General features: G+C 46.5%; 1 protein-coding gene across 1 annotated transcript in view; it reads left to right on the top strand.

The window, feature by feature from the left end:
- The window catches only part of SLC35A1 (solute carrier family 35 member A1), a 48,140-nt gene that overhangs the window by 23,254 nt on the left and 6,878 nt on the right, over positions 1 to 18,008 (top strand). The window contains exons 5-7 of the mRNA XM_068279395.1: positions 2,543 to 2,609; positions 6,723 to 6,899; positions 9,024 to 9,158. Coding sequence (XP_068135496.1) covers positions 2,543 to 2,609; positions 6,723 to 6,899; positions 9,024 to 9,158 — 379 coding nt within the window. The remainder of the gene's footprint in view (positions 1 to 2,542; positions 2,610 to 6,722; positions 6,900 to 9,023; positions 9,159 to 18,008) is intronic.

Below are 18,008 nucleotides of genomic sequence, written 5' to 3' on the forward strand. Positions count from 1 at the left end.
CGCAGGGTAGGTGTTTTCTCTAATGTCCTCACTGATATATATGGTAAAATACATGAGGGTGCCTCGTCTCTGGTTCACTTTAAGCAACAGAGTTCAGAAGAGCTCATTAACCATGTGGGCGGGAAACAACTACTGTTCTGGCTAGAAAGAAGCTCCCTGCAATGTGTTGTTTAATCTCTGCAGCGTCTCTGGTTCTGCCGAGGACACATGCACAGTCTGTGTGAGAGAAAGGAGGGGCAGACTCAGCCAGAGACTGTACAGCACATTGCAAGCAACTTGTAACTTCTTATCAGAGGGAGAGGATCTTTCTAGCTCTCGCCCCACATGGTTAATGAGATCTTGTGAACTCCGTCGCTTAATTGTGTATCTCCCCCCCCCCCCCTCCCCCTCTCCAAATCCAGCAATGTGTACTGTCACGCATTACTTTACTTTTCGCTAGACATTTACTTTTTTATAACTTGGACCTCTTGTGCACATTATTTTATTTACTAAAATCAGCAATATTGGCCACAATGCCCCTTTAAGGCTGCTTTTCCATTTGCAAGCGCAATTACAAGTGCAATCGCTCTGAGTTTGCAACAACCTGCTTTTTCCACTCTGTGTGAACATTCAGGAATGAAACACAATCACACTGAAAATCATGCCGGCATATGATTTTGTTTGTGAAAAAATTGGGCAAAATTGAATTGTGCTGATTGAAGAGGAGCACCACGATTTAAATGTTAATCACAGTGCTGTTGTAATCGGTGGAAAAGCAGCCCAAAGGATTGTTAGTGTGCTTTTTCAGCCTAGTTGCAGCTAGAAAGCCGATATTCTTTTTGCAGCTTACAAGCTATGCACCCCTCTGGCTAGGCAGAGAACTATGCTGGAGGAGTGTCTCTCATGTAGTGTAGGACTAATCCAGGCCCAAGTTTTGTGGCTGCAACTAGACCACAGGTGGCCTATTGGGATCTGAAGGTCCATGTGGATGCAAATCAGCATTTAAATGGACACTTAAAGGAATTATCAGGACCCCCCCCCCCCCCCCCCCCTACTTACTCGGGGCTTTCTCCAGCCCATTGCAGCCGACATGTTCCACACTGCATCTCCGCTCGCAGCCACCGGCCGGGGTGCCCGTCGGTGCAGAGGCTGAACTTCTCTAGTGCGCCTGCGTGAGCTCCGCTGTCAGTCATCAAGCCCACGTTGTCTGTGGTGCACTGCACCTGCGCAGTACACAGTGGAGTACAACGTGGACTTGATTGACAGTGGCGCTTGCACAGGCGCAGTAAGGATGACGTTGAGGTCGGCATCTGCACCTGCAAGGTCCCCAGGCGGTGGAGCCCGCCTGGCCGGCCATATGCAACACAACCAGGCTTTTGTGCTGTGTTGCAGGTGTCAGGAGCCACCCGTGGAGACTGCGAGGGACGAGCGGCCTCAAGGGGGTTTAAGGAAGCCCTAGGTAAGTATGGTACCTGAGACGCTTCATGTCTCAGTTTCTCTTTAGAAAGGTTGATTTTTAGTTCTACATGCGTGTTTAACTAGCATAACAGTGAAGCTAATTCACTTATCTAGTTACTTGGCTGGAACAGATGGAAAAAAGGCACATTCTTTGTCAAAATGTGTCTTCAGTCACAGAGAGACAGGACAGTTCTGGCTGCAATGTGACCAGTTTGAAATCCAATATTCTATTAATATAAAACTGTTTTCACTATATTGTTAAATTTTGATCTGTTTTTACAGCAGGAGGGCTGTTCAACTATTAATATTTAGCTTCAAAAGTTCAACCACCATGAACTACCATATAAACTACCATTCAGACTTTCTCAGAGTTTCTTCTGTAAACATGTGCAGAGTACACATTGCTCCCACAGATACAGACATTAAAATTGCTTGCAGAGAAGGTGTGGTGTCCTGACTCACTGCAGAAACTGTTTACATAAGGGAAGTTGTAATGGCTGAAACCCAAATCAGTCCTGATAATTGTGTTAAATGAGTCATTTATTAGTTCATTCTGTGCAGCAGTTTAGTTTTGAAAGTCCTAGTTCTACTGCCCATTTGTTTTAATGCCTTAGCAAATTGGTACCCGCAAGGCACGGCACTAGTCAGAGTATATGGCTGGGTGCGGGTAATTGTACAGTAAAGTGCGAACATAGACAGCAGATTGACGCTACGGCCCATGATCTGCCGCTGCTCCCGACCCACTGCAGATTGAGATCTTCCATCTGGAGCGATCGACTGATTCAATTGATTTCACCTGAAAATTGAACAGATAATTGGTCGATTGGACTGGCTTTCACATTGGTTTCCAGCAGATTTAATCGGAGTGATTCAATCCGCCAGATACCGATGGGTAAAATTGATAAGTGTATGGACATCTCTACTCTGCTGTGTGGACACTTTTTTTTTTTTACACTTTCAGCTGAGATCACATGACCAGTGCTTGTTATCATGTATCTGTAAAGAAATTAGACAAGATCGAGTAGATATTACAGTATATGTGTATGTAACCATATCGTGTACATTGTACCTTGCTTTACAACATCATATTTTTGCTATTTCACAGATTGAACAGAATCATTTGTTGGGTTTTTCCGCTGTGGCTGTTGCAGTCCTGTGCTCTGGCTTTGCTGGTATGTCATTTGCAATTTTATATTCTGTATATTTGCCTTTGTGACTGTACATTCTCAAAATTGTGATTTATAGCTATACCACGGGTATATGATTTTCAGTGTATTTTCTTTCTATAAACTGGCTTTGACTTTTGAGTGCATCTTTTTATGAAGAGCTTGAGCTAAGCAAAAAGTTTGTTGCTGAGCAGTGATCCTCACCTTGAATATTTTTTTCTTGCTGTAATGGAACATTTAATTATTACTTAAAAAGCAATTATTGCGTGATATGTTAATCCTATAGAACTTAATTTTTGTGTATCGTGATTTGATTACCTTATAAACGTGAAGGTAAGTTCACACTGCAATTGATTCCTGACATAAATCGGCACTTGACAAGCTGTAGCAAAATGATAGGACAACATAACCCTCGTTGTTCTCCTTGAGGCCAGTCACACTACCACTTTGCCTGTATGGATGAATTTCCACACTTCCTGTCCAGGAAGCACAAACGAGAATTATTCATAGAGTGGAGAAGAGGGAGTTTAAACTGAACCCAAGGTGAGAGGTATACGGAGGCTTCCATATTTATTTCCTTTTAAACAATACCAGTTGCCTGGCTATCCAACTGATCTTTTTGGCTGCAGTAGTGTCTGAATCACACACCTGAAATAAGCATGCAGCTAATCATATTAGATGTCAGACACACCTGATCTGCATGCTTGTTCAGGGTCTATGGCTAAAAGTATTTAAAGGAAACCTGAGGCGAGAGTGATATGGAGGCTGCCATAATCTATTTCCTTTTAAACAATACCAGATGCCTGGCAGTCCTCCTCTGTGTCTAATACTTTTAGCCATAGACCCCGAACAAAGCATATGCAGATCAGCCATATGCTTGTTATGCAGAAGATCAACAGGACTGCCAGGCAACTGGTATTGTTTACAAGGAAATAAATATGTCGGCCTCCATATTCCTCTCACCTTGGGTTCCCTTTAAAGAGAACCCGAGGCGGGGTTCTCACAATGCTAGCTGCATACAGAGTCTGGGTCTGTCTATAGAGCCCAGCCTCCGTTGCTATTTTAATCCCCCCTAAATCCCCCCTGCGCTCTGTAATCCATCATAAATCACAGCCGCGCTGTGCAGGCTGTGTTTATATCTTTACTGTCACTCTCGCCGCTCCCCCCGCCTCCTGCAGAGCTCCAGTCCCCGCCCGCGTCCCTTCCTTCCAATCAGCGGCGAGGGAAGGGACGCAGGCGGGATCGGAGTTCTGCAGGAGGCGGCTGGAGCGGCGAGAGTGACAGTAAAGAGATAAACACAGCCCGCTGTGACAAGCTGTGTGTCAGCAGCGCGGCTGTGTTTTAGGGGGGATGACAGAGCGCAGGGGGGATTTAGGGGGAATTGAAATAGCAACGGAGGCTGGGCTCTATAGGCAGACCCAGCCTCTCTATGCAGCTAGCATTGTGAGAACCCCGGCTCGGTTTCTCTTTAATGCTGGGTACACACGGTGCGATTTCCAGCTCGATCCTGGTCGATCGATTATTTCCGACATGTTCTATCGGGTCTCGATGTATACAGCCGTCGATTTACTCATGTTAAGTATGCAAAATCGACGGCTGTATCGATCAAAACCCGATCGAACATGTCGGAAATAATCGAACGACCAGGATCGATCCAGCCGATCGAGCGGGAAATCGCAACGTGTGTACCCAGCATAAGGCAGAGGAGCAGTAGGACGGCATTGTTTAAAAGGAAATAAATGTAAGCCTCCATATGTCTCTTCCTCAGGATCCCTTCAGGTGTGTTTTATTCAGTGATTACCATATTTTTGTTTAAGAAATCTATTACACAGCACTTTACATAGTACATAAAACGCTTCTCACCTGTCTGTGATGAGGCTCATGCCAGGGCCAGTCTGGTGTGATGCTATTCCAATTAATGCAACATTAGATTGTTGGGATGTGGGAGTAAACCAGAGCAAGCAGAAGGATTCCTCACAGATATGTGGAGAGCATGCACATACCTCCCAAAATTTGAATTATTGAAAGCGGGACACTTGGGCCACACCCCTGGCCACACCCCCAACCCCCCTAGTCACGCCCAACAAATTTTTTAAAATAAATATTTTTAATTAATTTAATTACACCCGAAAGGGAGGTGCGTGAGGGTGCCTGTGGGTGGGGAGAAGGGTGAGGGTGGTCGTGGGTGGGCAAAGAGGGGGGGGGGAAACGATTGAGGCACCAGCCCGGGGATGTGTATGCGGCATGGATGGTCGCCGCCATTTAATCCCTCGCTCCTAATGTGCTCCCAGTGTCCCCTCCCCATCCCCGCAGAGTAAAAAATGCGCAGCGGAGCAGGCTGTAAATCTTACCATTGCCTCTCCGCACTGGGATCTTCATCTGGGCTTCTGGCTTCCTGTGACGTCACAGGAAGCAGGAAGACCAGATGAGATCCCGGGTATGCAGCGGAGAGGCAGTGGTAAAATTTACAGTCCGCTCCGCTGCACATTTTTTACTCTGCAGGCAGGGGGGACACTGGGGGCACATTAGGAGGGAGGGAGAAATTAAATGGCGGCGGCCATCCATGCCACATACGCATCCCCGGGCTCTTGCCTCGATCGTTTATTCCCCCCCCTCTCTCTCCAGCAGCCGGGACCAAGGGTGGGGCAGCGCGGGATAGCGGGAGGGCCCCCCAAATTCGGGACCGTCCCGACGAAAACGGGACGGTTGGGGGCTATGCATGCAGATACTGTGTACATACCATATACCTCTCTCCCTCCTCCAATAGCAGAGGAGCACAGTGGAAGACTTATGCCTCCTCCATGTCGTCTCCTCCTCACTGCAGCCTGTGAGTGTACAGCAACGCTCCTCTATAGGCTCCCAAGTGCATGTCACGTGACACCGAGAGCCAACAGAGGAACACTGCTGTACACTGGTAGGCTTCATTGAATTAGAGACGAGGACCCAGTACCCGAGACAGGAAATTTGGGCGCCACCATAGGCCGTAATGTACGGCTATAACGGCGCTCGCTGAGTAATCAGAGTGCTGAAAATAGCTGGAACCCGAATTATGCTTCCCCATCCCCCCTAACCAATTAAGGTACCAGTAGGGGGAATAGTATTGAAAATGGCTTTGAAATTTGCAGGAGCAGGGTGAGCCATCTTTGCAGTGCTTTTCTTTTTACATGCATGCCCAGTGCCGCTAAAACAGGTTTTAGTCTACAGCTGCTCTGCTATAGGATGGGGTGAGGGAGCTATGCTTGCTGACCACACTTAATGAGGGAGGGGTTGTATTTATCATAACCTGCCAGTGCGTTCACATTCACTAAGAGGGTCACCCATGTACACATGTAGGGGTAGATATTCTGCTCTTAATTGGGGGGGGGGGGGGGGGGGGAGTTTGACCTGGTAAAGTGGGATGAAATGCCATATTAACTGAAAATTTTAAAATAAGTCATCTAATAAGAAATTATTAATTTAGCTTATCTATTCTGGTTTTAGTGTTCACTGTCAGATTTATACCTGGGGGGGTATTTACCTCGGGAGGGGGAAGCCCCTGGATCCTATCAAGGCTTCCCAAGTCTTCCTCCATCCCACAGTGGCAGCGCTAGAGGTCCCGGAACGGCGGGTATGTAAATATTTACCTTTCCGTCTCCAGTGCAGGCGCAGTAACAGCTCTCGGCTCGGGCTAAGGTAGAAATAGCTGATCTCAGTCAGGTCCACTCTACTGCGCAGACGCAAGTCGCCTACGCAGTAGAGTGGACCCGATAAAGATCGCCTATTTCCGCCTTAGTCCATCGGGGGAGCTGCTAATGCGTCTGCGCCACACCAGCCGGGGAAGGTAAATATTGCAGGCGCTATTGCGCCTGCGCCACACCACAGCACGACAAATTGTCGGCTGTGGTTTTGGGGGGCTCCAGTGCTGCCACCGTGGGACCGGAGGAGGAAGGGGGAAGCCTCGATACGATCCAGAGGCTTCCCCCTCCCGAAGGTAAGTACCCCCAGGGACACTTTTTTATGTTGGAGTGTCTTTAAATTGTGGGTTTTAGTTCATCTGAAACTAAGCCACAAGGGACAATGACAGTCTACAAATAATTGTTTCTGGGGGGGGTATATTGTAACCTTTCTTGTATTTTTCAGGAGTGTATTTTGAAAAAGTGCTGAAAAGCTCAGACACCTCACTGTGGGTGAGGAACATCCAGATGTACATTTCTGGCATCGTGGTAACTTTAATTGGAGTCTTTGTTTCGGAAAGAGAAGGTGTGATTGAGAAGGGATTTTTCTATGGCTACAATCACTTTGTCTGGTTTGTGATATGTGAGTACACGTTATACTTCTACACATGAGCCTTGGTCTTTACATCTAGATATTAGCATGGTAAAAAGGATTTGGCAGCTCTGTAATTGCTTGGTTTGTAGTATCTAAGCTGCATTGATGCATGCATGCAATTTAACAACATCTGGTATTTCTTACTACACCTCTGAACATACAGTGTATAAAAGGTAAGCCGGATGTTTGGGCGCCGCCATAGACGCCCATGTTAATAGCTGTAATTAGCAACTATTACAGCAAATTAAAAATCAAAATGGTGCCAGCTATTGTTTTTTGGCACTACTGGCGCCCGCATTATGTACTTGCAGTTTGTATAGTGGGTGGCCACGGCACTCGCCATTTTTATCATGTGCCTCAGGCACCCATATTTCCTTTTGCAGCTGCTTTTAACAGGGGCACTTATGGCAGCACTCATACTTCCCCATGCTAGAAAAATAGACGCTGGAGTGGAGTTCCACTACTATGTAGCAGAACCTTCTCAACTGAGAGGTTTTACCCCTTCAGCATCGGAGCAATTTTCTCCTTTCAGCTTTCCTTACATTAATTCGCCTATAACTTTATTATTACTTATCACAATGAAATGAACTATATCTTGTTTTTTTCCGCCACCAATTAGGGTTTCTTTAGGTGGGACACTGTGCCAATAATTATTTTATTCTAAATGTGTTTCACTGGGAAAATAAAAAAACATTTGGAAACAAAATCATTTTTCAGTTTTCGGACATTATAGTTTTTAAATAATGCATGCTACTGTAATTAAAATCCATGTAACTTATTTGCTCATTTGTCCTGATTATTACACCATTTAAATTATGTCCCTACCACAATGTTTGGCGCCAATATTTTATTTGCAAATAAAGGTGCATTTTTTTCAGTTTTGCGTCCATCCCTAATTACAAGCCCATCATTTATAAAGTAACAGTGTTATACCCTCCTTGATATAAATATTTAAAGATTTCAGTCCCTAAGGTAACTATTTATGTTGTTTTTTAATTGTAATTTTTTTTTTATTACAAACAAAAAATTGGTAACAATTGGGGAGTGTTGTAGTTAATGAGTTAATTTATATTGTAAAATAATGTATTTGTATAGGAAAAAATGTTTTTGGGTGTAGTTTTTTACTTTTTGGCCACAAGATGGCCACAGTACATTTTTGTGAATGCGTCCTGCAAGCGTAGAAAGTACGCTTGCAGGAAGTTCAGGGAGGCTGGGAAACTTTTTTTTTTTTCACAATGATCGCGCTGCTTCTCATAGAAGCAGCCGATCATTGCTGGGGGGCAGAGATCAACGAACGGGAATGGTTTTACCCGTTCATTGATCTCCAGGCGAGCGGCACGCGGGAGCGTGCGCACGTGCGAGAGGGAGCGCAGACAGTATCAGGGGGTGCGTATATCTACGCTCCGGGAGGGGAACTGAGGTTCAAAGAAGCGTAGATCTACTGTACCCGGGCGGCAAAGTGGTTAAAAGGAGACTTAAGTCAAATAAAAAATGAGTTCAACTTACCTGGGGCTTCTTGCAGCCCCCTGGAGTCATCCTGTGCCCATGATGTTGGTCTGACTCCCTCCTGCAAGCAGCGGAAACCCCCGCAAAGCCGGCTGGGTTGCTGCCAGTCGGTGGCTACTGTGCATGTGTGGCTCTGAGCTGCACGCACCCTGATCTTACTCCCACCACCGGGAGCAGTCTGCACATGCATAGAATGCTCCTGACCGTGGGAGCGCGGTGAGGAGGTGCATGGCAGGCCAGGGTTGCCTGCGCTTGCTTGAGGGACCCGGACCAACGTTGTGGGCACAGGACGACTCCAGGGGGCTGCAGGAAGCCCCAACTAAGTTTAACTCATTTTTTTTTTATTTGCCTTAAGGTTTCCTAAGGGCAGCTAAAGGCTGCTGCCAGAGTTGAGCGGGTACTCTGGGTTGAGCTGCTGGGAACAGTAATGCACCGGAGTTTAGCTTTGTAGTCAGACTCCAGCCTTTGGGGCAGGTTGGTGTTGGCTTTAAAAGAGGAGGGTGGAAGTAGGTTGGGGGTGGTTATTGTCAGCTGAGGGTTTGTGTGAGTTAGGGTACTCTGTGATCCTTCACACTACTTGTAACTGTCTTTATGTTCATTTCACAGTCCTGGCTAGTGTCGGTGGCCTTTACACCTCTGTGGTTGTAAAATACACAGACAACATTATGAAGGGATTCTCTGCAGCTGCAGCCATTGTCATCTCAACCATTGCATCAGTGCTGCTCTTTGGACTGCAGATAAGTATGTTGTATTTTTTTCTTTGTAAGATTCAAATACAGTAGTGGTACAGTAATGGTCTCTTTGTTTCCTGTTGAATAAATGTGTAATGCAATGAATTGTTACCTGGCCCAGTGCATTGGGTGATGCCAGGTTTGTACAAGTGTCACACCCCCTCCCCCCATTCCATGCAAGATTCACAGGCTGCATTGGATTTCCTTTCAGCCTACTGCTGCTGTTCTCTCGCAGTAGGCCTCCCGCTACGCTACCTCCTTCCTATGCTATAATGTTACTAAACACACTCAAGGATAGTTTGGACTATTGTGAAATATGTACACTTTCCTGGCTTCTTCAGTCTGATTTATTTAGGTTTACAATTTATACATGATCTGCATTGATCATTGCCTCTTTCTGGCATGCACAGTACACATTGCTGGGTTCTGATAGATGGTTCTGTCCGTGACTGTGAGATTTGGGCACAGCCAGTACCATAATAGGAATTAGGGCTATAGCAGTGCTCAGTGACTGATTTGGGCGCCGTCAGAAGACGGAGCACAAATCACTACAAGAACACTGTAATTTGGCCGCCAGCAATAGCTGGAAGCCGAATTAAGTCTTTCCCCCCCACTATTCATGGCGACCGGGAGGAGGAATAGTGATTAACGCCGCCAGGACTTGTGCAGGAACAGGGTAAAGCAATTTATCGTCTTTCCCCTGTGCCAAAATCTCCCGGTGGCTGTTATAGTTGCGCCATGGCTGGCCCTGTTAGTCTTATGTTGGGGTCCAGTTTGGGCAGCGTAGCCAACTCTAAACGGAGGCAACTCTACCGGTGCTGCTGTAGAATTTGTTAGAGTGATCCATCTTTACTTTTATAAATGCCAAGGAAATCCCGCTACACCAGATAGTAGGGTGAAAATGAAAAATCTTTTATTCTTGATCCAACATCAGTGTTACAATAAAAAGCTCACGCGTATCAGAGCAAAGAATGGCTCCTTAATCATAGCTTACAGAAGCATGTGTTACACAGATTAAATAGTGTGAGGCCACACCCGGAGGGGTGTGTGCATTGGCCTTAATGGTACATACATAGTATTTTAAAAATGGCGTGAACCACTATAATACAAATACATTGAATCACTAAATAATTAGTTAAAAACACAAGGACATAGCATTAGATTGCAAACTACCCATATATCATTACACATGTGGAAACAGACGACATTAATCCTAAAGAGACCCACAAGTCAAATAACTAGCAGATGCTTGTAGAACCAAAGGGGAGAGAGAGGAGAGGGGGAAGGAACAAGGGAAGGAAAAAAGACACAATTGGATACAAATTATTTGTCATAAAAAGTATTGAGGTCCAATCTCGAATTGAGCCCCAAAGGGTCACGGGTCCCTAATTTCCATATCCAAAAGGCTTCTCGTCTTAATAATCTGTTATGTAAATATCCTCCCCTAAGTGGGTATGATAGTCTTTCTATGCCCTGGAATTTAAATCCAGACATATTACCTGAATGAGCATAGAAAAAGTGCTTGGAAACGCTAGAGGCATGACTGATATAAGCAGCATTCCTGAGACACCTTCCAGCGCCATTATAGTGTTCTGAAATCCTCTGACGGAGGGGACGGGTAGTACACCCCACGTACTGTATCCCACATTCCATGCAAGCAACCAAATAGACAACATTTTGAGTCTGGCAATTAATATACTGTTTAATATCATAGTTGCTATGTCTGGAAAGGGAGACAATTTCACGCGTTTGGTTGTGAACACTACAATAGCGGCAGGTGTTATAGCCGCACTTATATGAGCCTTTGTGTGTTAGCCAGGTCGGTTTAGGCTTGTCCTCGCTCTGAAACAAACTGGGGGACAAGCTGGTGCCCAAAGTGGGGGCCCGGCGTGAGGAAAAACCACAGCCTCCAGCTAGAACTGCATACAGCTTAGGGTCAGAGTGAAGAACAGGCAGATATTTTTTGATGATACTAACAATTTGGTTATACTCCAGGCTATATGAGGTGACAAAATTAATGCCTCTATGGGGTTGACTGTCCCTACGTCCTGCCCTCGGAGTAAGTAAAGCTGTTCTGGTCTTTTGTAACACTCGTTTTTTTGCTTCTAATATTTGGTTTTCCCGATACCCACGGCAGAGAAGTCTAGATTGTACCAAGTTAAGTTCTGTCTGTAATTTGGCTGGATCAGAGCAGTTCCTAGCCGCTCTGATCATTTCTCCATATGGAATGGACTTCAATGTATTCTTAGGGTGGCAGCTCGTTGCTAAAAGCAACGGGTTGCCTGCACACTCTTTTCTATATGTTCTGGTCTGTATCCTCCGCGATGCTACATGGCCATTCAAAGAAAGATCCAAATAGTTAATTTCTGTGGCACTGTGCAACATCGTGAAGGACAATTTCAAATTGTTATCATTACAGTATGTTTAAAATCTAGGGAGATCTGTCTCAGGACCTCTCCACACTAGCAGCAGATCATCTATGTATCTAGCGTACCAAAACATAGAATCAGAAAAGGGGTTGCACTCTCCAAAGATGCGGAGCTCCTCCCACCATCCCATGTACAAGTTTGCTAGGGATGGGGAAAACTTGGCTCCCATCGAAGCTCCGCACCTTTGGAGATAGTACACCCCATCAAACATAAAATAATTTCGGCTAAGTAGATGATCTACCGCTAGGAGGAGAAAGTCACAGACTGTCGACGTGAATGACCCATACTTTCTAATGTGAAAATCTACAGCCTCAAGAGCTAACCTATGGGGAATGGAGGAATATAGAGAGGTCACATCCATTGTGACCCAAATAAAGGATGACTCCCATTGTAAGGATTCCAAACTAGACAACAAATGCGTAGTGTCCCGTAGAAACCCTGGGAGACGGCACACCAACGGTTGAAGGCACCCGTCCACCCACCGTCCAAGACGCTCACCCAAGGAGCCTATATCAGGCTGGACAATTGTCATTAATCTATCTGGTGTTGATCTTTCCAGGGCCCAAATTTCCCTACTTTCTAGGGGTCTATCCTATGCACCGTCAAACCATTTCGACATTTTTAGCACTATGCTAGATGTGTACAAATTTGTGAAGAATCTGATGGTCAGGAAGTATTTTCTAGAAACGGAGGAGTTGAAGGTTGGGGTGGCCCTGGGGCCCTCTGTGCCTTCTGCCTCGGAGGCTGGGTGGATCCCTCCATTCCAGGAGGCCTCCTCCATCCTCATGTTGGAACAATTGTCCAGCCTGAGTGATGGCCCAGCCCCTGGGGCAGCCCTGGGCCCCGTGGCCACCTCTAATCCCCACTTCTATCCCTTCCAGGCCCGAACCCCAGCGGTAGATACTTTTCAGGATTTGGTGGAAAAAGACCTTATGCGGATAAAAAAGGCTGGTAGAGCAGCCTCAGATCTGACACGGCAGGAACGGGAAGCACTGCAGTCGCCTCCAAAACAACAAAGCGATAGTCATTCGCAATGATGACAAAGGTGGGGCTGTAGTGGTCCTAGATGCAACAGCCTATAAAGAGGAAGCATTACGCCAGCTGCGAGACACCACCACCTATAAGGTTTTACCTGGAGATCCCACTGGTCGCTTTAAAATTAACTTGAACAACTACTCGATCTGGGAGTTTCCTTGGGGATCTTTAGTATAAAAGAGAGAGATTATCTCATGGTGGAGGCGCCCATCGTACCCATCTTCCATCACTTGCCCAAGGTCCATAAACCTGATATTCCACCCAAAGGCCGCCAGATTGTGGCTGGTATAGGCTCCTTGGGTGAGCGTCTTGGACGGTGGGTGGACGGGTGCCTTCAACCGTTGGTGTGCCGTCTCCCAGGGTTTCTACGGGACACTACGCATTTGTTGTCTAGTTTGGAATCCTTACAATGGGAGTCATCCTTTATTTGGGTCACAATGGATGTGACCTCTCTATATTCCTCCATTCCCCATAGGTTAGCTCTTGAGGCTGTAGATTTTCACATTAGAAAGTATGGGTCATTCACGTCGACAGTCTGTGACTTTCTCCTCCTAGCGGTAGATCATCTACTTAGCCGAAATTATTTTATGTTTGATGGGGTGTACTATCTCCAAAGGTGCGGAGCTTCGATGGGAGCCAAGTTTTCCCCATCCCTAGCAAACTTGTACATGGGATGGTGGGAGGAGCTCCGCATCTTTGGAGAGTGCAACCCCTTTTCTGATTCTATGTTTTGGTACGCTAGATACATAGATGATCTGCTGCTAGTGTGGAGAGGTCCTGAGACAGATCTCCCTAGATTTTTAACATACTGTAATGATAACAATTTGAAATTGTCCTTCACGATGTTGCACAGTGCCACAGAAATTAACTATTTGGATCTTTCTTTGAATGGCCATGTAGCATCGCGGAGGATACAGACCAGAACATATAGAAAAGAGTGTGCAGGCAACCCATTGCTTTTAGCCACAAGCTGCCACCCTAAGAATACATTGAAGTCCATTCAGGGGAGGACTGGCCCAGGGGGACGGGGGGCAATTGCCCCCCGGGCCGCCCGAATCTTAAGTAATTAGGGCCAGCAGACATACCACAGGTGACAGGTTCGCAGTGGGGATCGCAACCTCGCGCAAAATTTCCCGGCAAGTTGAAGTATCCAATCAGAGAAGGGGCTGAGGCGGCCGGCCGTGGTGTGCCCTTGTGCGTGGCTGCGCCTGCGGTGGGTGTGAGCGGCACAAGGACACAAATAGCTTAGGTCCTCTCCGGCCCGGTGGGTTGACCCTGCTTGACTCCGCCCCCCGCTTGGAGCCATTGCCGCCCGCAATGTGCTGCTGTGCCTGCGGTGTCATCGGAGTGAGCTGTCTCACTCTTCAGCTTTCTGTGCTGGGGGGATGGGGGCCTGGAGCTGTGGCTACGAGTGGCTGGCTGGCCTGACTGGAGGAGTCGGACACAGTCCTTCCCTGTGCTGCTGTGCCTGAGGTGTCGTCGGAGTGAGCTGTCTCACTCTTCAGCTTTCTGTGCTGGGGGGGCTGGGGGCCTGGAGCTGCGGCTACGAGTACGAGTGGCTGGCTGTCCTGGCTGGAGGAGTCGGACACTCGGGGGCCTGGGAGTCAGAGATGCCACCTATAGCTGCTTGCTGCTGTGGAGGAGGAGGAGGTGTAGGACTGAGGAGACAGGAGGATAGAGGAGGTCGGGTCCAGGTCGCCAGAGGAGAAGGTGGTTTTTATAAATTTTGTTTCTGTACTTCTTCTCCCTTCTTGTCGCTGAGTTACTCACACTTTGCTGCCTGCCTGCTACTGCTGTCAAATTCAATTCTCTGCCCAGGCCAGTGCCCTCTGAGTTTTTTTTTTGTGTGATAATCATCCCCATTCTGACCCTGGCCTGAGGGGGAACGTTTTTTCTTCTTGTGGTGTGATTGGCGGCAGGGGAGGGGGGAGGCAGGCAGTTAGGCACTGTCAAACAGGTAGTTGGAGGGGGGGGGGGGGGTAAGTGTCAGACAAGTCGTTTGTATGGTGGGTGGGCAGGAGTGGGGTTAGGCATCACCAGGTAGGTAGGTTTGTGTGTGTGTGTGTGTGTGTGTGTGTGTGTGTGTGGGGGGGGGGGGGGGGGGGGGGTTAAAAGAGTTGTCAGGCATTTTTAATGAAATAAGTGCTACTTACCCGGGGCTTCCTCCAGCCCCACGCTCCCAGCATGTCCCTCGCCGCAGCTCTGCAGTCAGCCATTCGCTGCCGTTGCCTCCCAGTCCCCGGCGATGGCACCAGTCCGACCTGGATGTCGGCCTGTACTGCGCCTGTGCGAGCAGCACTGTCAATCACCGCCACGTGGACCGGAGTGTACTGCGCAGGCGCAGTAGTTCTGCGTCTGCACAGTACGCTCTGGTCCATGTGGCGGCGATTGACAGCGCCGCTCGCACAGGCGCAGTCGGCCTGACGTCATCGCCGGGGGCTGGGAGGCAGCGGCAGCGAACAGCTGACTGCAGAGCTGCGGCGAGGGACATGCTGGGAGCTTGGGGCTGGACGAGCCCTGGGTAAGTAGCACTTATGTTCATAAAAAAAAAAAAAGCCTGATAACTCCTTTAAGGTTAGGCATCAGACACAGACAGGGTGTGTGTGTGTGTGTGTGTGTGTGTGTGTGTGTGTGTGTGTGTGTGTGTGTGTGTGTGTGTGTGTGTGTGTGTGTGTGTGTGTGTGTGTGTGTGTGTGTGTGTGTGTGTGTGTGTGTGTGTGTGTGTGTGTGTGTGTGTGTGTGTGTGTGTGTGTGTGTGTGTGTGTAAGATTTGCACACAAGAAAGATATGGCTTTGGGCTGGGGATGGCGTGAAACGGGCCTCTAGTTTGTGTTGTCCCCCCAGGCCAAAAGGTCCCAGTCCTCCCCTGAGTCCATTCCATATGGAGAAATGATCAGAGCGGCTAGGAACTGCTCTGATCCAGCCAAATTACAGACAGAACTTAACTTGGTACAATCTAGACTTCTCTGCCGTGGGTATCGGGAAAACCAAATATTAGAAGCAAAAAACCGAGTGTTACAAAAGACCAGAACAGCTTTACTTACTCCGAGGGCAGGACGTTGGGACAGTCAACCCCATAGAGGCATTAATTTTGTCACCTCATATAGCCTGGAGTATAACCAAATTGTTAGTATCATCAAAAAATATCTGCCTGTTCTTCACTCTGACCCTAAGCTGTATGCAGTTCTAGCTGGAGGCTGTGGTTTTTCCTCACGCCGGGCCCCCACTTTGGGCACCAGCTTGTCCCCCAGTTTGTTTCAGAGCGAGGACAAGCCTAAACCGACCTGGCTAACACACAAAGGCTCATATAAGTGCGGCTATAACACCTGCCGCTATTGTAGTGTTCACAACCAAACGCGTGAAATTGTCTCCCTTTCCAGACATAGCAACTATGATATTAAACAGTATATTAATTGCCAGACTCAAAATGTTGTCTATTTGGTTGCTTGCATGGAATGTGGGATACAGTACGTGGGGTGTACTACCCGTCCCCTCCGTCAGAGGATTTCAGAACACTATAATGGCGCTAGAAGGTGTCTCAGGAATGCTGCTTATATCAGTCATGCCTCTAGCGTTTCCAAGCACTTTTTCTATGCTCATTCAGGTAATATGTCTGGATTTAAATTCCAGGGCATAGAAAGACTATCATACCCACTTAGGGGAGGATATTTACATAACAGATTATTAAGACGAGAAGCCTTTTGGATATGGAAATTAGGGACCCGTGACCCTTTGGGGCTCAATTCGAGATTGGACCTCAATACTTTTTATGACAAATAATTTGTATCCAATTGTGTCTTTTTTCCTTCCCTTGTTCCTTCCCCCTCTCCTCTCTCTCCCCTTTGGTTCTACAAGCATCTGCTAGTTATTTGACTTGTGGGTCTCTTTAGGATTAATGTCGTCTGTTTCCACATGTGTAATGATATATGGGTAGTTTGCAATCTAATGCTATGTCCTTGTGTTTTTAACTAATTATTTAGTGATTCAATGTATTTGTATTATAGTGGTTCACGCCATTTTTAAAATACTATGTATGTACCATTAAGGCCAATGCACACACCCCTCCGGGTGTGGCCTCACACTATTTAATCTGTGTAACACATGCTTCTGTAAGCTATGATTAAGGAGCCATTCTTTGCTCTGATACGCGTGAGCTTTTTATTGTAACACTGATGTTGGATCAAGAATAAAAGATTTTTCATTTTCACCCTACTATCTGGTGTAGCGGGATTTCCTTGGCATTTATGGACTTCTGGCATTCTGACTCCCATGCTCCCAGTAAAGTATGCACGTGTGTGTAGCAGTCTCTCTTCCTTCCTGAGTTTCAATATGGCTTCAATATGGCTTCAATATGGCTTCTGCCCCACGTGGTGAATTACACTTATTCCAATAAACAGCTGCATGTTTTCTCCCCATGGAATGAAATTTGCCAAGTTTATAATTTAAGAGTGATTAGTAACCTTTTTTTTAACTTTTAATAATGGTTTACAAACAGCTTTGTCATATTAATTTACTGTGTAATTATATTTTGCTATAGTGCCCCTTTAAAGGGAAACTGTAGTGAGGGTGATGTAAAAGGCTGCCTTTCTTTTGTCTTTAACTATCCCAGTTGCCAGGCTGTCTTGCATCTCCTGGTACACACTTATGGTGTGTCCACACTTAAAGGATAAATGAAAGATCACAGACCAATTTTACCACCTTCCATGTAGTATGAGAGCCATACTCTACACAGTCTATTCTATGGAGCTGAACTTCCCATCAGATAAAAACTCTGCAAGATGCTGGACACATTCAAAATATCAGTATCTGCAAAAGATCTGTTCCTGCAAAAGATCCGTTCCTGCAAAATGCATTCATAGTCTATCTGCAGATCCTCATACACACCTTGTTTAACAGACATTCATCTGCAGATCAGATCCACCAGGATGGATTTTTAGATCTGCAGATGATTGTCAGATATGCAGATGAATGTCTGTTAAACAAGGTGTGTATGAGGATCTGCAGAAATCATAGACTATGAATGCATTTTGCAGGAACAGATCTTTTGCAGATACTGATCTTTTGAAAGTGTACAGCATCTGTGTGTGCAGCATCTTGCAAAGAGTTTTATCTGATGGGGAGTTCAGCTCCATAGAATAGACTGTGTAGAGTATGGCTCTCATACTACATGAAAGGCGGTAAAATTGGTCTGATATCTTTCATTTATCTTTCAAGTGTGTACACACCAATAAGATTGGTCAGTGATTGGCTAATCCTAATTTAACCACCTCCATGTAGTATGAGGGCCAATAGACATTGAATACTATGAGTAGATTGTGTGGGTAACCCTTCATACTACATGGAGGTGGTAAAATTGGTCAGTGATTGGCCAAGCATCATCATTGAAAGTATGTAAC

The sequence above is a fragment of the Hyperolius riggenbachi genome, chromosome 4 (assembly GCF_040937935.1).
Source record: "Hyperolius riggenbachi isolate aHypRig1 chromosome 4, aHypRig1.pri, whole genome shotgun sequence".
Taxonomy (NCBI): Eukaryota; Metazoa; Chordata; class Amphibia; order Anura; family Hyperoliidae; genus Hyperolius; species Hyperolius riggenbachi.